Source organism: Mobula hypostoma, chromosome 29, assembly GCF_963921235.1.
Source record: "Mobula hypostoma chromosome 29, sMobHyp1.1, whole genome shotgun sequence".
Classification (NCBI taxonomy): domain Eukaryota; kingdom Metazoa; phylum Chordata; class Chondrichthyes; order Myliobatiformes; family Myliobatidae; genus Mobula; species Mobula hypostoma.
In genome coordinates, this window is record NC_086125.1 from 20,250,347 (window position 1) to 20,267,579 (window position 17,233).

Here is a 17,233-nt window from a genome sequence, read left to right on the forward strand (position 1 = left end):
ACATGCCCTCATCTCATTACTACCATCGGGGGGGGGGGGGGTTACAGGAGCCCGAGAGCACACATTCAATGTTTCGGGAACAGTTTTTTCCTCTCTGCCATCAGATTTCTGAATGGACAATGAACCAGAAGGCCATAGGAATAGGAGCAGAAGTAGGTCATTCACTCATTGAGTCTGGCTCCAACATGACTGATTTACCCCATCTCATCAAGCGCACAAATACTACCTCAATATTTCTGCACTACGACTTTCCCGACAGACATCAGTCATAATAAACCTAATTCTGATTCTGAAGATGGGAATAAGCTGCCTTTTTGAACAACGATCCCTCAGGTGAAGGGGGTTCTGCTGTGCAGCTCGTCTGGAGTGGCAGAGTTTAGACCCAAGGCCAAAGGCCAAAATGATACAGATCTACACCAGGTCAGAGGGCACGATGGAGAGGTTGCAAGGTTGAGGTGCTCCCCTGTGAATGCTGCTGTTGTGCTTCTAATGGATGCTGCAGCTATTTGGTGCTTGGGTCTCAGCTAATCCTGACTTGGCTGAGGGGATTCCACTGCTGTCAGTAAGGAGTTCTGTATGGTCTCCCTGTGACTGCGTAGGCATGCTCTGGTCTCCTCCCACGTACCAAAGACGCATGGTTTAGCATGCGTAGTCACATGGGTGCAATTGGGAGACATGTGATAAGGGCTTGTTACGGAGTTGAATCTCTGAAAGAAAATTAAATGAAATGATGTAGAGTTTGGAAGTTTGGGAAGGATAAATTTCTGGGATCAAACTCAATTGAGGGAAGCAAATATCTTGGGGAAAAGGTTTATCTTCAGATCTGGAATTTAAACGCGAGATATAATAGTGAATTGTTCAGCCGGCCTTCACCGAAAGTCATAGCATAGTTACAGGCCCTTTGGCCCATCTAGTCTGTTCAGAACTATTGTGCCTAGTCCCATCGACCTGCAACCAGAGCCCTCCATGTCCTTATCCAAACCTCTCTTAAATGTTCCAATTGAACCCACATCTAGCACCTCCCCTTGCAGATGCTTCCGCCCTCTCACCACGCTCCGAGTGAAGCAGCTCCCACTCAGGTTCACCTTCGTATCTTACTTTAAAATATACCTTAAATATTTCAACCTTAGGCCGTGACCTCTGGTTCTAGTCTCACCCACCCTCAGTGGAACCTTGCGCTTACCCTACCTAAACCGCTGATAATTTTGCAAACGTCTGCCATATCTCCCCTCATTCTCCTATGCTCCAGGAATAATGACCTTTTAATCAATTTAACCTTTCCCTATAACTCAGATCCCCAAGACCCGGCAACATCATCGTAAATTTTCTCATACTCATTCAATAGACAATAGGTGCAGGAGTAGGCCATTCAGCCCTTCGAGCCAGCACCGCCATTCACTGTGATCATGGCTGATCATCCACAATCAGTACCCTTTTCCTGCCTTCTCCCCATATCCCTTCACTCCGCTATCTTTAAGAGCTCTATCTAACTCTTTCTTGAAAGAATCCAGAGAATTGGCCTCCACTGCCTTCTGAGGCAGAGCATTCCACAGAACCACAACCCTCTGTGTGAAAAAGGTTTTCCTCAACTCCGTTCTAAATTGTCTAGCCCTTATTCTTAAACTGTGGCCTCTGGTTCTGGACTCCCCCAACATCGGGAACATGTTTCCTGCCTCTAGCGTGTCCAATCCCTTAATAATCTTACATGTTTCAATCAGATCCCCTCTCATCCTTCTAAATTCATTCATCCTTATTGATATCTTTCCTGTAGGAAGGTGAGCAGAACTGCAGATAATACTCCAGATTACACCTCAGCAATATTCACTGAATGACAATTCTCTTTCCCGGAGCACCAATCATTGCCAGTGTCACTATCTCTCTACGTTACCTGAAAGACCCCTTGGGCATCAGCTGCGACGGCAGCGTGGAGCGGAGTGCGCCCAGTGTTGTCCTGGGCATTTGCATCAGCCCCCGCATCCAGCAGTCGCTTGGCGGCATCCGCCCGTGCATAGCGGGCGGCCAGGTGCAAGGCGGTCTCTCCCGTCCGGTCTGTCTGGGCGCACAGGTTGGCTCCCTGGTAGATGAGGTCAGAGATGATGTTGGCCGACGAGTCTTCCTGTTCCTCTTCCTCGGCCAAGCCGGTGTCAAGCCCCCCGCCGCAGTAGGAAGCCAACATCAGCGGAGTGAAACCATCTGCAACAGCATACAGATCAAGTGAGTCAGTTCATTGTCACATGTGCAAGGACGGTGAGCTACAAGTACATTGAAAAACCTGCTTACAGCAGCATCACGCACACATAACTTCAGACACAAATTAAGCTGCACGGTTGCATAGCAGTTAGTGAAACGATTTACAGCACCAGCGATAACCAATTGGGGGCTCAATTCCCACCACTGTCTGCAAGATAGTTGTACCTTCTCCCTGTGACCACATGGGTTTCCACTATCATCCCACAGTCCAAATAAGTACAGGTTAGAGTTTGGGTTAGTAAGTTGAGGCATGCTACTTTCGGTGCTGGAAGTGAGGTGACATCTGCGGTCTGCCTCCAGCACATCCTCAGACCGTGTTAGTCGATAGAGCAAAACCACGTGTTTCTATGTACATATCACACTGCAGCTCATCTTTTGTTTGAAGGACAAAGTAGTCCAAATTGCCTTGCAAAGCTCCAAAGGAAGCATTACAGAGGGAACAACAACACCATCCCCTTGAACAGTGCCAGAGTCACAAAGGGAGGTGAAGCGTCCAACTCAATTTCCACAAACATTGCTTTCAAATACACTTTTTTTGAGTGATACACTCATGACCCAGGTTCAATCCTCCCAGATCACAGTACGGCCAGAATGGAGGGCAACTACACTGCTGCTGCAATAATATTATAGCACAGCTCACCATGAACGCACAGAATCGAAGTACTCTGCTGAAGGAAACAATGAGCTGGAGGAGGCAACGTAACCCAGCCTTCATGAACTAAACCCGTCTCCATATCACGTCGGAACACAGAAGTACCTGGGCCTCTGACGTTGACATCCATACAGTCGGAATCAAACTCTCCCTGCGGAGGAGTCAGGGCCATGGAGGGAGGCATCCGGATATCTGCAGCAGCAAGGTGATGCTGCGTCCACTGGCGGCAGTCGACTGCGTCTTCGTTATCCGACAAGGAGGTTGGCTCCTCCACCTAAGGAGTAGAAAAGGGCGTTCAAGGGACCAGATAACCAATACTGTAGGGGCATGGAAGCTCAGAGGGACTCGAGTCGACATTAACACCTTCAGTCTACAGGGCTACCTCCCAATATTGCACATCATCATCAAAGGGAAACAAACAGCCACCCCTGACACTACCCAAAATCTGGAACCTACTGGAGTGCAAACGGCTGAGTAGAGGCTGGGTGAATGTTGAGAGGTAATTAAACAGAACATGGTGTTGGTGTTCAGCACTGCGGTGGAGGGGTGGTGGAAGAGAGTGGGAGGGAGAGTGATTGGATAGAGACAGGCACAGAGAGAGGGGCGAAAACATGTATGGGGGGAAGAGAGAGATACAGAGATAGACAGACAGAGGCAGCGAGAGAGAAGAGACAGCACTGGCTTGAAATTTTGTGAACTTTGCTCTCAATTAATGTTGACTTACCTGCAAATTGGATACTCGGATACTCTACTTTTATAGAGGCTTATCAAATGCTGTGTGTGTATGTGTGTATATATAGTAAATTTATATCGAAGTACATATAGTCATCATACATTACCTCGAGATACATTTTCTTGCAGGGATCTACAGGAAAAATATATAAGAACGCAGGTCCCCCACCAACACAAATTATGCAGTTGAATATCCCATATTTGGGGATATTGCACACCCGAGAAGCTATGGGATAGCTTCATGCTGGAACCTTGGCCCTCCTGATCACCAATGATTCCCTGCTATTGATGCACCATTGTGATCTATTCCACAATGTTTACTGATTGTGATACACGCTTAGTGGCCACTTTATTAAGTACACCTGCTCGTTAATACAAATATCTAGTCAGCCAATCATGGGGCGACAACCTAATGCATAAAAGCATGCAGGCATGGTCAAGAGGTTCAGTTGTTGTTCAGACCAAACATCGCAATGGGGAGAAAATGAGATCCAGGTGACCTCGACCAGGGAATGATAGTTGGTGCCAGACAGGGTGGTTTGAGCATTTCCGAAACTGTTGAGCTCCTGGGATTTTCACACACAGTAGTCTCTCGAGCAGGGGTTCCTTTTTTATGCCATGGATTCCTACCATTTACCAAGGGGTCCGTGGACCCTCGGTTGGGAAACCCTGCGTCTAGAGTTTACAGAGAATGGTGTGAGAAACAAATAAAAACACACAGTGAGCAAAAGTTTTGTGGGCAAGAATACCTTGTTAACGTGAGAGGTCAGAGGAGAATGGCCAGACTGGTTCAAGCTGACAGGAAGGCAACAGTAACTCAAATAACCACACGTTACAACAACGGTGCGCAAAAGAGCATCTCTGAACACACATGTTGGACCTCGAAGTGGATTGACTAGAGCAGCAGAAAACCATGACCATATACTCAGTGCTCACTTTATTAGGTACGAGAGGTAGCCAAATGAAGTGGTCAGTGGGTGTACACTAACAATCTGGATGTGAATAGAGAAGGTAAGCTCATGGCCATCGCTAAAATTGGTGGTGTTATTGACAGTGTGGAGGGTTGCCTTACATGAGATAGCGAGCTGCGTGGGGAAATGGCAGGTGAAACTTTGTCTTGATGCTATGACACGATCCACTTTGGAAGGACTAATAAGGTTAGGCACACAAAATGAATGGTCAGGCAGTCAGGAGTATTGAGACAGTGCAGGGAGGTTACTGTATACAATTTAGCGAGCAGAGCGGCGGACACCCCTGCTGAAATCCGGAGGAAAACACACAGAGGATGCGGGGGGGGGGGGGGTCTCAAAGCCGAGGAAAGAGGACCGGGTCGAGACAACAGAGACTTTTGGAGAAGAGGAGTTCGGTGGGTAATACCGTTCCGGCTGACCGGAAGTGCACTGAGAGCGGTAAGTGTAAAGGAGTTGGGTGCTTACTGATCTGGTTAACAACGGATGGTGCAATCCGGGGCATATTACGATCGAGGAACGTGTTTATAGACTGGATATTGAACTTTTTACTGTTGGACTTCGGCAACACTGGGCGGCGCGGGAGGTCGTTCCTGCCTGTGGCCATCGAACATGCAGCTCCTCCCGTGGAGGGTCAGACACCCTGAGCCAATAGATTGGTCCTGGACTTATTTTCCATCTGGCATAGTTTGCATTTTGTTGTTTGATCGTTGGGGGCTTTTGTATTGCTATATTTACGCTCTATTCTTGGTTGGTGCGGCTGTAACGAAACCAAATTTCCCTCGGGATTAATAAAGTATATCTATCTATCTATCTATCTATCTATAAAACATTGGTTAGACTACAATGGAGTATCATGTGCAAATTTAGCTGGCCCTTTATAGGAAGGCCGTGATTGCACTGGAGAGGTGATTCGTCAGGATGCTCCCTGGGATAAAGTGCTTCAGTTATGAGAGCCTGGAGAGGACGCATTTACTTTACCCTGTTCGACGGAAAACAAGAGATGTAAAGAAATTATGAGGGAGAATAAATAGTAAGAAAGGAAAATGAGAGGAGATTTGAAGGAGGAATACAAGATGATGAGGCGGGTATAGATAAAGTAAATGCAAGAGCAGACTTTTCCCACTGAGGCTGAGTGAGACCTCAAGTGGAGGTCATAGGTTAAGAGTGGAAGATGAAATATTTAACGGAAACTCCTTCACTCAGAGGGCAGCGCAAGTGTGAAACAAGCTGCCAGAAGAAGTGTCCGACTGCAACGTTAAAGAGATATTTGGATGAGTACACAGATTGGAGGGATGTGGAAGGCTGTGGTCAGGTGCTGATTGATGGGACGAGGCAGAGTAACTGGTTGGCATGGACTAGATGGGCCAAAATGTCTGCTCCTGTGCTGTAATTTGCCAGGGTTTTCTCCCCCCCAGTAGCAAGAATATCTAAAACCAGAGGATATACGTATTAAACCTTTCTTTTCCCTCATGCGTTAGAGAGGATTGGAGGCAGATTTGTTTCACCCATAGGCAGCTGAAATCTAGAACACACTGCCTGAGGAGCTGTGGCACCTGGCCAAGCACTTGAATTTAAAGGTTATATGGGCAAGTGGGGATAAATGGAATTGGTGTGGATGGGTATTTTATAGTTGGCATGGACCTGGTGGAATGGAGAGCCTGTTACACAGTTTGACTTTATGTAGACTCCAAAGATCTGCAGGGGCAAAGAACAAGTCGCGTAGAGAGTGATCACCTTGAGCCTCTTTGCTTCAGGACATTCAGTGTCCAACCACTGCTCGGTCTGCAGGTCTCGCTCGCTGATCAGACCCTCCTCCACCATAGACTTGGAGATGTGCCTGATGAAAAAGCATGACGACAAGAGATTTAAGAGTGCTCCAGTAAAGTGTGCCTCCTTCCTCACGTGGCATTAGATGCAGACAAAGGGAACCGCACGCATCAAACAATCTGATGGAGAATCGCAGTGGGTCATGCAGCATCTGTAGGGCAAAGGGAATTGTCGAGGTTGCGGGTCGAAACCCTGCAGTCAGAGGTCTTACGTAAAGGTGTTTTAACGATTGTGAAGATTGCATTAAGACTTTAAATCAGACGTTACTCAGTTGACGTTAATGACCTTCTCTGGCACCCTCCTCACTCCCCTTTCCAGTTTTAAGAATTCTGCTTATTCTAATAACTCCCAAGACGTCCATGTTCCTCAAATAGGGAGCAGCCAGAAAGAACGAGCATTTCGGATTCGTGCCTGTGCTGGTCAAAATGGTATAAATGGAAGATGAATACGGTAGCCTCCAACCTGACAGCATGAATATTGATTACTCCAATTTCCACTACCTTCTCTCTCTTTCCATTCCCCATTCTGGCTTCCTTCTTACCCCATCTCACCCCATCTCTTCTCCTCACCTGCCCATCACCTTCTTCTGGTGCCCCTCCTCCTTCCCTTTTGCTCATGATCTACTGCCCTATCCTATTAGAATCCTCCTTCTTCAGCCCTTTACCTCTTCCACCTATCACCACCCAGCTTCTTTCTTCATCCTCCCACCTGCCTTCCCCCTCACCTAGCTTCCCCTGTTACCTGCCAGCCTGTACTCCTTCCCCTGCCCCACCTTCTTATTCTGGCTTCTTCCCCCTTCATTTCCAGTCCTGACGAAGGCTGGCAGCCTGAAATGTCAACTGTCTATTTCCATCCCTAAATGTTGCCCGACTTGCCGGGTTTCTCCAGCATTTTGTGTGTTGTTCTGAGTTTCCACCATCTGTAGAGCCTTTAGTGTTGAGGTTTGTTTTGATTGAATGCTGCTGAACCCAACCTAGACTCTAGGTGTTAGTGGTTAATCCTATTAAGTTCTTTCTTCTTCAGCCCTTTACCTCTTCCACCTATCAGCTCCCAGCTTCCTACTTCAGAGCCCCTTGTGTTTAAGGTGAACATGGGTGTGGTCAGATACTGTAGTTGGGATGTAGGGAGAGTTGAGACAGGGCCTGGTAAGAGATGGGGGTGGGGGGAGGATGATGGGCAGATGGACTCAAGTAAGGAGGGGGTGCTCTGAGCCAGAGGTTGGTGTGTGATAGGAGGACTCAGATAAGGAAGATTTGATGGGCAGATGGAACGGGGGGCGAAGGGGATGAACAGGAAGGGTGAGCAAAGAAAAAGTAAACTTAAGAATGTAAAACTTAAGTATGTCTCCAACTCTATTCACGCAACTCCATGCCGTGAGCTTAGTGTTGATGACTACCACCATAAAGGTGAACTCTGACTTGGGTGGCGGAGAATTTGAGAATTCTTACTTCATCCCCAGGGCGTCCTGTCCCACGGGCTCGCGGCGGTTTTTGTTGCTGTTGTCCTTCTTCAAGGTGAAGCCCTCGGGGAACCAGAGCAGGCTCTGCTCCCTCTTGCGCCTCGCCACCAGCACGCCGAGGATGAGGATGATCGTGAGAATCACCGCGGCCACGATCATGAGCGGCAGCAGGTTCATGGGGGGCGACGGCAGTGTCAGTCGCTCGCCTGTGGTGAAGAACAGTTGAAAGGCAGCATGAAAGCTCATCGCCAAGGTGGCGAGCAGCAGATGCAGTCAACCTGGCTCGGCTCAGATACAACCATCTGCCCGCTCTCTACCCTCTGGTGTTCGCCGTGGAAATCAATGTTCCCAATTACTCTCATGAGTTTCTATAGATGCACGGTAGACAGCATTCTATCCAGGTGTATCACAGTTTGGTACAGCAACTCCGACCAGGAAAAATCGCAGAAAGTTATGAGCACTGCCCGGTCCATTTCACAAATTATCCTCTCCTCCATTAGCTCTGAATATACTTGGAAAAGCAGACAACCCTGCCCACCTCAGCCAGTCTCTCTTCTCCCCCAACCTGTCCTGCCACACAGAAGACGTACATCTAAAAGCTGGTGCTCTTGATTGAACCTCTTACACGTTAAAGATTGACTCTGGATCTCCCAGTCTACCGTGTGACCTTTGCCCTTTATTGACCTACCCACACTGCACTTCCTCCGTAGCTGAAACACCATCTTCTGCATCTTGTTTTATTTTTCTTTTAACTACCTTGATGCACTTCTGTGTGGCGTGATCTACCTGACTTGCCAGCAAGACCTTTTAACTGTATCTCGGTACATCTGACAATAACCAACCAACTCCAATTCCAACAACTTTTTGAAGAGGCGCAATTGTCGGCAACGAGAAGAGTTGATGTCGTCAAGCAGGGTGGGGCGGAGGTAGAAAACCTCAATTTGTGCCGGAAGCTGCAGGGCTCTGCACCAAGTGCTGCAGGGTGGGAGTCATAGATACGTTCCTAATGGTTGTCAGGCTATTGTTCAAAGATACCTCCATCACTGTACCTGCACCAGGTATGAAATGGTGAAGCAGACTCAATAGGCCAAATGGCATAATTGTGATCCTACGTCTTACGGCCTTATGACCCCTGTTTGGTTAACTGTCCCAGAGATCCTCTCATCCAACATTTGAAGATTTTAGACTTGGAGCAATGCCCTGAACTTGAAGGAACCGCTCCTCGACTTCAACCCATCACGGGTCAGGTTTGTGGTTGGAGCCAAGGTCCAGAGTGCTCCTATATTTCCTGTCCCTTTGAACTACCCAGCCTGCTGGAAAATTTATTATATTACAGACCACAAGACATTCGAGCAGAATTAGGCCACTGGGTCCATCGAGTCTGCTCTGCCATTCCATCATGACTGATTTATTATCCCTCTTCACCCCATTCTCCTGCCTTCTCCCCGTAGCCTTTGATACCCTGACTTTGATACCTGGGGATACGAACTGACAATAAACCGGACTGGTCAAAGAACACTGAGGCTGTCTACAAGAAGGGTCAGAGCCGTCTCTATTTCCTGAGGAGACTGAGGTCCTTTAACATCTGCCGGACGATGCTGAGGATGTTCTACGAGTCTGTGGTGGCCAGTGCTATCATGTTTGCTGTTGTGTGCTGGGGCAGCAGGCTGAGGGTAGCAGACACCAACAGAATCAACAAGCTCATTCGTAAGGCCACTGATGTTGTGGGGATGGAACTGGACTCTCTCACGGTGGTGTCTGAAAAGAGGATGCTGTCGAAGTTGCATGCCATCTTGGACAATGTCTCCCATCCACTACATAATGTACTGGGTGGGCACAGGAGTACATTCAGCCAGAGACTCATTCCACCGAGATGCAACGCAGAGCGTCATAGAAAGTCATTCCTGCCTGTGGCCATCAAACTTTACAACCCCTCCCTTGGAGGGTCAGACACTCTGAGCCAATTTCATAATTTACTGGCATAATTTACATATTACTATTTAACTATTTATAGTTCTATTACTATTTATTATTTATGGTGCAACCGTAATGAAAACCAATTTCCCCCGGGATCAATAAAGTATGACTATGACTATGACTAATCAAGAACCTATCAACCTCCGTTTTAAATATACCCAATGACTGGCCTTCACAGCCATCTGTGGCAATGAGTTCTACAGATTCAACACAGCCTTGCTAAAGAAATTCCACCTCATCTCTGTTCTAGAGGGACATCCTTGTACTCTGATGCTGTGCCCTCGGGTCCTAGACTCCACCTCTATCGGAAACGTCCTCTCCACACCCACTCAATCAAGGCCTTTCAAGTATTTGATAGGTTTCATTGAGATCCACCGCCCCCATCCTTTTAAACTCCAGCATGCCCCCAGGTTCTGAACACCCAACATCGACATCTCCACATACCAATGAGCTCTTGTAATATTATTAAATTCAAAAACCTGATGTATATATAAACAGCAGAACTAGTCTCCCTGTCTTTCTTAACTTTTAGTAGTTTTTTCTTATGAATCTCATGTTCTTCTGTTGCTAGTCATTACAATGCTGCAGTGTGCTCTCCACATTGAGTGATTTCTGTGGGTTTTCCAGTTTATGGACATCTGTAGAAATAGAAGCTGTTTCGTTACTGGGGGCAGCCTGCAAAGCCCTTTGATTCCTCACTGGCCAATGAGGATAAAAACAAACTAGAGGAACAACACCTCATGATCCCCCAGTTAGTCTAGAACCCAGTGGCTTAACAATGAATTCTCCGGTTTCCGGTAACCTGTCCTTTTCTTGCACCTCCTGATCTAAAATAAAGAAAGGTTAGCATTCCTTGTCACAAGAGACAAGTAACACCATACGATATAGGAGCAGAATTAGGCATTTGGCCCACCAAGTCTATTCCACTATTCCATCACAGTAGACTTTCTTTCAATCCCACATTCTCCTGCCTTCTCTCCATAACCCTTAACCCCCTTACCAATCAAGAACCGATCAATCTTTGCCTGAAATGCCCTCAATGCCTTAGCCTCCACATCCCTCTGACCACAGGTACACCACCCTCTGGCTGACTCTGACGCCATTCATTGCAAGCACTGTGGAGGTGTGGTTAGCACATCAAGTGATTTTGGTGAATGGCTCAATTTACAGACAAAATAGACTAATGGATGTCTGTAGATTGGGGACGGTCTGTTGCCCGAGGCTGTGTAACATAACAAATGAAAGGTTTGGAGGTGTAACCCAGAAGACTGGAAAGCGTGCTGGCTAGCCTCCTCGAAGTTCGGAGAGTGTTAGATTACCTCTGTGTTACTGCACACTGTTTATCCAACCTGCAGGGCAGTGGGAGGCACTTACTTTTGACGTCCTTGATGGGGTACGGGAAGTGGAGGTTCCCAACTGCGGACAAAGCCCCCATGTAGGCAGCTGCACTCTCTGCCGTCGGGAAGCATTCTCCCACCCCCTGGAGGCACAGTCGGTTGTCAATCTCCAGATTCACCTTTGAGCTGCAGGAACAAGAGCAACACAGTCAGACGCCGTGGAGACAATGTTGAAGGTGATGTCTGAGTGGTAGACAGACTTGAGTTCCAGAAGTCCAATCTTTCCAAGTCTTGGGACATTTCACTCCCTGACCCTGGACCCAGAATCCCTTTCATTAGTTGGCACGTTCTCAATGACCGCCTCCACTCCAGCTACCCATGAACTTGGGCGCTGCACCGTGTGCCTGGACCTGCCCAAGGCCTCCACCTAAGGAAGGGCTGAGCTCCAAGGAGCGGCCACGGCTGGAGGCCGACATGGCCTCGGGCTCGAGTTCGGTGGGGGCGGTGGCGGGCGGTGCCAAGGTGGCCAGTGAGAAACTGGAGGAAGGGCTGTACTCGGTGCTGTTGCAAGATTGAAGAAGGTGGAGGGGCATAGCCGCCAACCTCGGATTCAGGACGGCACCTGCTGACTGGCTGACTGACTCCACCTACCCAGGTCCATTCCCACCATCCTCTCAACCCCAACAATCAGCATTCCATTTTGAACCCTGGCCCAATCACATTCCCATGCCCCATTCTCAACTCCTTCGCCTGATCGCAAACTCTTAATCCCTACCCCAATTGCTAACCATCCCACTAACTCACTGTCTACACCCTCCGTCCTTGAACTCCCTCTCTAATCTGCCCCACACCAACCCTGTTCCCTGTCCCTGATCGCCTCCCCCCCCCCCCCACCTTTTGCAGGCACAGAAGCGAGGGAGTTGGAATCATACTTTACAGCACCAGTGATCAGATTCAGTTGCTGCCTCTGTCTCTTCGGAGTTCGTACACTAACTTCTTCCCCTAGGCAGGTTCCAGCCTTCTGCACTCAGCAGTGAATTCTTCAGCTTGATTTAAATCACTCTTACTTTTTAAACCGGCCATTTATGCCTGTTATCACTTTGTGTGAGATTTGCTTTTTCTATTACTGTGGCCAGACCTCCTTGGCATGGTCCACTGCTTTACCACCTGCAGGAGTACACAGCCCATTAACCCCTATGTCTCTGGAAAGCTGGAAAGCAGAGCAACCAAGAAATCACGGGGAGAAGGTACAGATTCTGTGCAAGCAGCGGTGGGAATCGAACCAGGTTGCTGGGTCTAATAGCACTACGCTAGCCGCTACCACACTACCGTGCTGCCCTCCCAAACTTTGAGCCAGGGTAGTTTGTCTAACCTCCTGCCAGGGAGCTCAGAAAGGAGCCGGCGTGAAGTGCCAGCGACCCCCTTACCCGATGATCTCCTGTCCAAGCTCTCTAGGACTCCGCCCGTGGGCCGCCGAGCGCTTCTTGAGGTGGGAGCTGGTGCCGTAGTAAGGGTAGATCATGTACTGGCCATTGCTGTCCCTCTTGAAGCGTAGGGTGGCGCGCAGGATGGAGCCCAGCTTCTGCAGGAAGTTGGCGCCGCTCTTCAGCAGCTCGTCAGGGGGCAGCAGCACGATGATGATGAGCGTGCCCTCTGCCAGCTGCTCCGGGATGCCCGCTGCACAGTCCAGACCGTCCCAACCGCACTCCTCGTTGTTACAGCCCTGGTCGCAGCGCTGGTCGCCGTAGTGGTCCGCGCAGTACTTCTCGTACAACGGACTGCAGACAGACACAGAGACGCATCACCGGTTTGGCTGCTGGTGGACGGGGCGCTGTATGTTAGTGTGCTAAGTGCCGACAAGAGTAGATATGTGCATGCCCAGTGCCTGAACTGTCAGCAATATGGTTACCGCCTTGTGTTTGTGTTTGTGCCTGTGTTTGGGTGCAATAGAAACATAGACAATAGGTGCAGGAGTAGGCCATTCGGCCCTTCGACCCTGCACCGCCATTCATTACGATCATGGCTGATCATCCAACTCAGAACCCTGTACCTGCCTTCTCTCCATACCCCCTGATCCCTTTAGCCACAAGGGCCATATCTAACTCCCTCTTAAATATAGCCAATGAACTGGCCTCAACTGTTTCCTGTGGCAGAGAATTCCACAGATTCACCACTCTCTGTGTGAAGAAGTTTTTCCTCATCTCAGTCCTAAAAGGCTTCCCCTTTATCCTCAAACTGTGACCCCTTATTCTGGACTTCCCCAACATCGGGAACAATCTTCCTGCATCTAGCCTGTCCAATCCCTTTAGAATTTTATACATTTCAATAAGATCCCCCCTCAATCTTCTAAATTCCAGCGAGTATAAGCCTAGTCGATCCAGTCTTTCATCATATGAAAGTCCTGCCATCCCAGGAATCAATCTGGTGAACCTTCTTTGTACTCCCTCTATGACAAGAATATCTTTCCTCAGATTAGGGGATATAAACTGCACACAGTACTCCAGGTGTGGTCTCACCAAGGCCTTGTACAACTGCAGTAGTACCTTCCTGCTCCTGTACTCGAATCTTCTTGCTATGAATACCAGCATACCATTCACCTTTTTCACCGCCTGCTGTACCTGCAAGCCCACTTCCAATGACTGGTGTATAGTGACACCCAGGTCTTGTTGCACCTTCCCTTTTCCTAATCGGCCACCATTCTGTTTTCCTGTTCTTGCCACCAAAGTGGATAACCTCACATTTATCCACATTAAATTGCATCTGCCATGAATTTGCCCACTCACCCAACCTATCCAAGTCACCCTGCATCCTCTTGGCATCCTCCTCACAGCTAACACTGCCGCCCAGCTTCGTGTCATCTGCAAACTTGGAGATGCTGCATTTAATTCCCTCCTCAAGTCATTAATATATATTTTAAACAACTGGGTTCCCAGCACTGAGACTCGCGGTACCCCACTAGTCACTGCCTGCCATTCTGAAAAGGTCCCGTTTACTCCCACTCTTTGCTTCCTGTCTGCCAACCAATTCTCTATCCACATCAATACAATACCCCCAATACCGTGTGCTTTAAGTTTGCACACTAATCTTCTGTGTGACATGTGCTGTATGCATTAACATACATATATGTGTGTGTGTGTGTGTGTGTGTGTGTGTGTGTGTGTGTTAGATTGTTTTTACATATATGTACACTTGTCCTGTATGTGTGTGTTTCTGTGTGTCTGTCTGTGTGTTTCTGTGTGCCTGTATGTGTGTGCACGTCTGTATTTATGTTTAGATAAAGGAGAAACTAGCCCTGTCAGTAGGTTAAGCTGCCAATGCAAAACGTCAGCCGGACGAGTAGGGACGTTAGGACGGTGAGCTTACCTACACCTTATCAACAGCGTGAGCATGAGGACATTGCAGGGAAAAGGCTAAGCAGAGAAGTGACAGGTTGAGACTGCAGGCCGGTTTAAAAGAGGGAGAGTGAGGGACAGAAAGGACCAGCACACCTCAAGATGGAGGCGCCACCCGAAACCCTCTCCCACCCGCCTGGCCGTCCGGACTTACTTGCAGGCCCTCTCTTGGCTCTGGCAGTTGAAGTTGTCGTACAGACACTTGTGGGTGTTGCAGACCTCGTCGCAGACGTTGTTGTTAAAGTAGCGCCAGCAATGCTGGAAGTTGCACTCCTTCCAGGGGTTGTCGACGGACAGCGAGCAGTCACCCCCGTCCCACTGGCAGCTGTGGGTGTTGCACTCCCGGTCGCAGTAGCCGTCGCCCGCCTTGCGCTGGCACTCCTGCAGGGGGCAGCCCACCTCCCTAACCGGTGGCGGGTACGGCCGCGGGATCTCGCAGTGACGCCCAATCAGCCCCTTGGGGCACAGGCAATGGTAGAAGGGGGGCTGGTGGCTGGGCCTGCACACCCCACCGTTGCGGCACGGGCGGCTGGCACAGGTGCTGTTGGGCTGGGCTTGGCAGCGGGCACCCAGCACCGTTTCGACGCACAGCTCGCCGCTCCGGCAGACCGTGTCTTGGCATCTCCGTACGCTCCGCTCGCAGTTGCGTCCGGTGTAACTCTGCAGGAGGTGGGGGTAAAATTGGAAGTTCGCAGAGTCAGAATCAGGTTTATTGTCACTGACTTACGTTGCAAAATTGTCACTTTGTAGCAGCAAGACGTAAAAATTAGTGTAAGTTACAACTTTAAAAAATGCAAAAGAGGAACAGCAAGGGAATGTTCATGGTTCATGGACCATTCAGAAATCCGACGGCAAAGAGGAAGACGCTGTTTCTAAAACCCTGAGTGTGGGTCCTCAGACTCCTGTACCTCCTCCCCAACAGTAATAATGAGAAGAGGGCACATCTCGGATGGCGAGGGTTGCCCCCTTCTTGAAGGAGATTAATTCCCTATTCTCCCTCACTGTGGCACTTGCATTTTATATTATCTACCTGCACTGCGCTCTCTACAACCCATTCCATTTTCCTTTTACTCCCACAGTATACTCAAGTACGGACTGATTTGAGCATTCCCAGACTCAAAAATTAACCTACCAAATCATACCAAATAACACACAAGACCTAAAATAACACTAACATATAGTAAAAGCAGGAATGATATGATAAATACACAGCCTATATAAAGTAGAAATAATGTATGTACAGTGTAGTTTCACTTAACAGATTGGGAAGATTGCCAAAACCGATTTGTAGAAAAAAAATTGGCACATACACGCATGCGCACATAGGTGCCCACACAAGGCTTCATGGTCATGGTAGTCTTTTTCAAGGTAAACACAAGTGTCCTGTATTTGACTGCTACTTTTGTCCCTTGTTTGGGAGTAAGAAAGTTGGCAACCCTAGCCACTCACCAGCTGGCACTTGCAGGTGTAGCCAAGGGGGGTGTTGGTGGTGACTTCACAGCGGCCCCCGTTCTGACAGGGCCGTGAGTCGCACATGTTGACCACACTCTTGCAGTGGCGGCCTAAAGAGGAGAAGAACACATGCAGGATGAGCCAGGCTGTCACGAAAGTCTCCCTCTGTTTGGCGAGTCCGTGCGTACGAGTGTGTGTCTTTGACAGGGTGTATGAGTGAGAGTGGGTGTGTGTCTCAGGGAGTGTGTGAGTGTGAGCATGTAAAAATTCATGCATGTCTGTGTGCACGTGTAGGCATGTATGTGTGTGTCTGTGACAGAGAAAAAATCTGAATAGAAATTGGAATGATATCAAGCTGCAGTGAGAGAGCAGGCAGATGCCTGGGACACATGGCAACCTCACACCCAGAGGGAGTCAGTGGGCTGACCTGTGTATCCCGGTTTGCAGACGCACTGGTAGTCATTTGGCAACTGGACGCAGTCGATGGTGGTCTTCAGATTGCAGGGGCTTGACAGGCATTCGTTGATGTCACCCTCACACCGATCGCCAGTGAATCCTGGAGGACAATTACAGGTGTAGCCCCCGATCCTATCCATGCAAGTCCCGTTGTTCATACACTTCGGCACATTCGCGTGAGGGGACGGACCACAATCATCTTCATTAATTTCACAGAGCACGCCTGCCAACGACAAACTCAAGTGATTAAAAGTCCAGGCGGGGTCACAATACTGCACCCATCCCTGGTTCAAAAACTCAGAGAGAGAAAACTAACTCGGCATTAAAAATAATTATTTACCTAAATTCATTCACCGTTTGACCGAGAATTCCTCATCAACTTTGTAGGCTGGAAAATCAGATTTAGTTTGCCCAATTAATTTCATTGCCGCAGTTGTTAAAATTCCATTTTCCCCAGAACGTACTGGTGCAATTCTACACTACCATTGAACAGAGCACCCTCACCTCAGCCATCACTGTCTGGTTTGGTGCAGCATCTTCTCACAATATACAAAAACTTCCGCCAACTGTCAGGTCAGCAGAAAAAGTCATTGGCTGCAGTCTACCGTCACTGCAGGACTTGTATGTGTCCCGGACAACGAAGCAGACAGGAATAAAATCACTGCGGATACTACCCACCCTGCAAACTGCCTTTCCAAAAGCTTCCTTCTGGAGAGTACTACAGGGCT

General features: G+C 48.7%; 1 protein-coding gene across 2 annotated transcripts in view; it reads right to left on the reverse strand.

The window, feature by feature from the left end:
- The window catches only part of notch3 (notch receptor 3), a 224,764-nt gene that overhangs the window by 10,667 nt on the left and 196,864 nt on the right, over positions 1-17,233 (reverse strand). For both annotated transcript variants that reach the window (XM_063035973.1, XM_063035972.1), the window contains exons 23-31: positions 16,477-16,728; positions 16,047-16,159; positions 14,752-15,257; positions 12,633-12,983; positions 11,243-11,391; positions 7,881-8,097; positions 6,340-6,442; positions 3,008-3,176; positions 1,889-2,193 (exon numbers count right to left, since the gene is read on the reverse strand). In XM_063035973.1, coding sequence (XP_062892043.1) covers positions 1,889-2,193; positions 3,008-3,176; positions 6,340-6,442; positions 7,881-8,097; positions 11,243-11,391; positions 12,633-12,983; positions 14,752-15,257; positions 16,047-16,159; positions 16,477-16,728 — 2,165 coding nt within the window. The remainder of the gene's footprint in view (positions 1-1,888; positions 2,194-3,007; positions 3,177-6,339; positions 6,443-7,880; positions 8,098-11,242; positions 11,392-12,632; positions 12,984-14,751; positions 15,258-16,046; positions 16,160-16,476; positions 16,729-17,233) is intronic.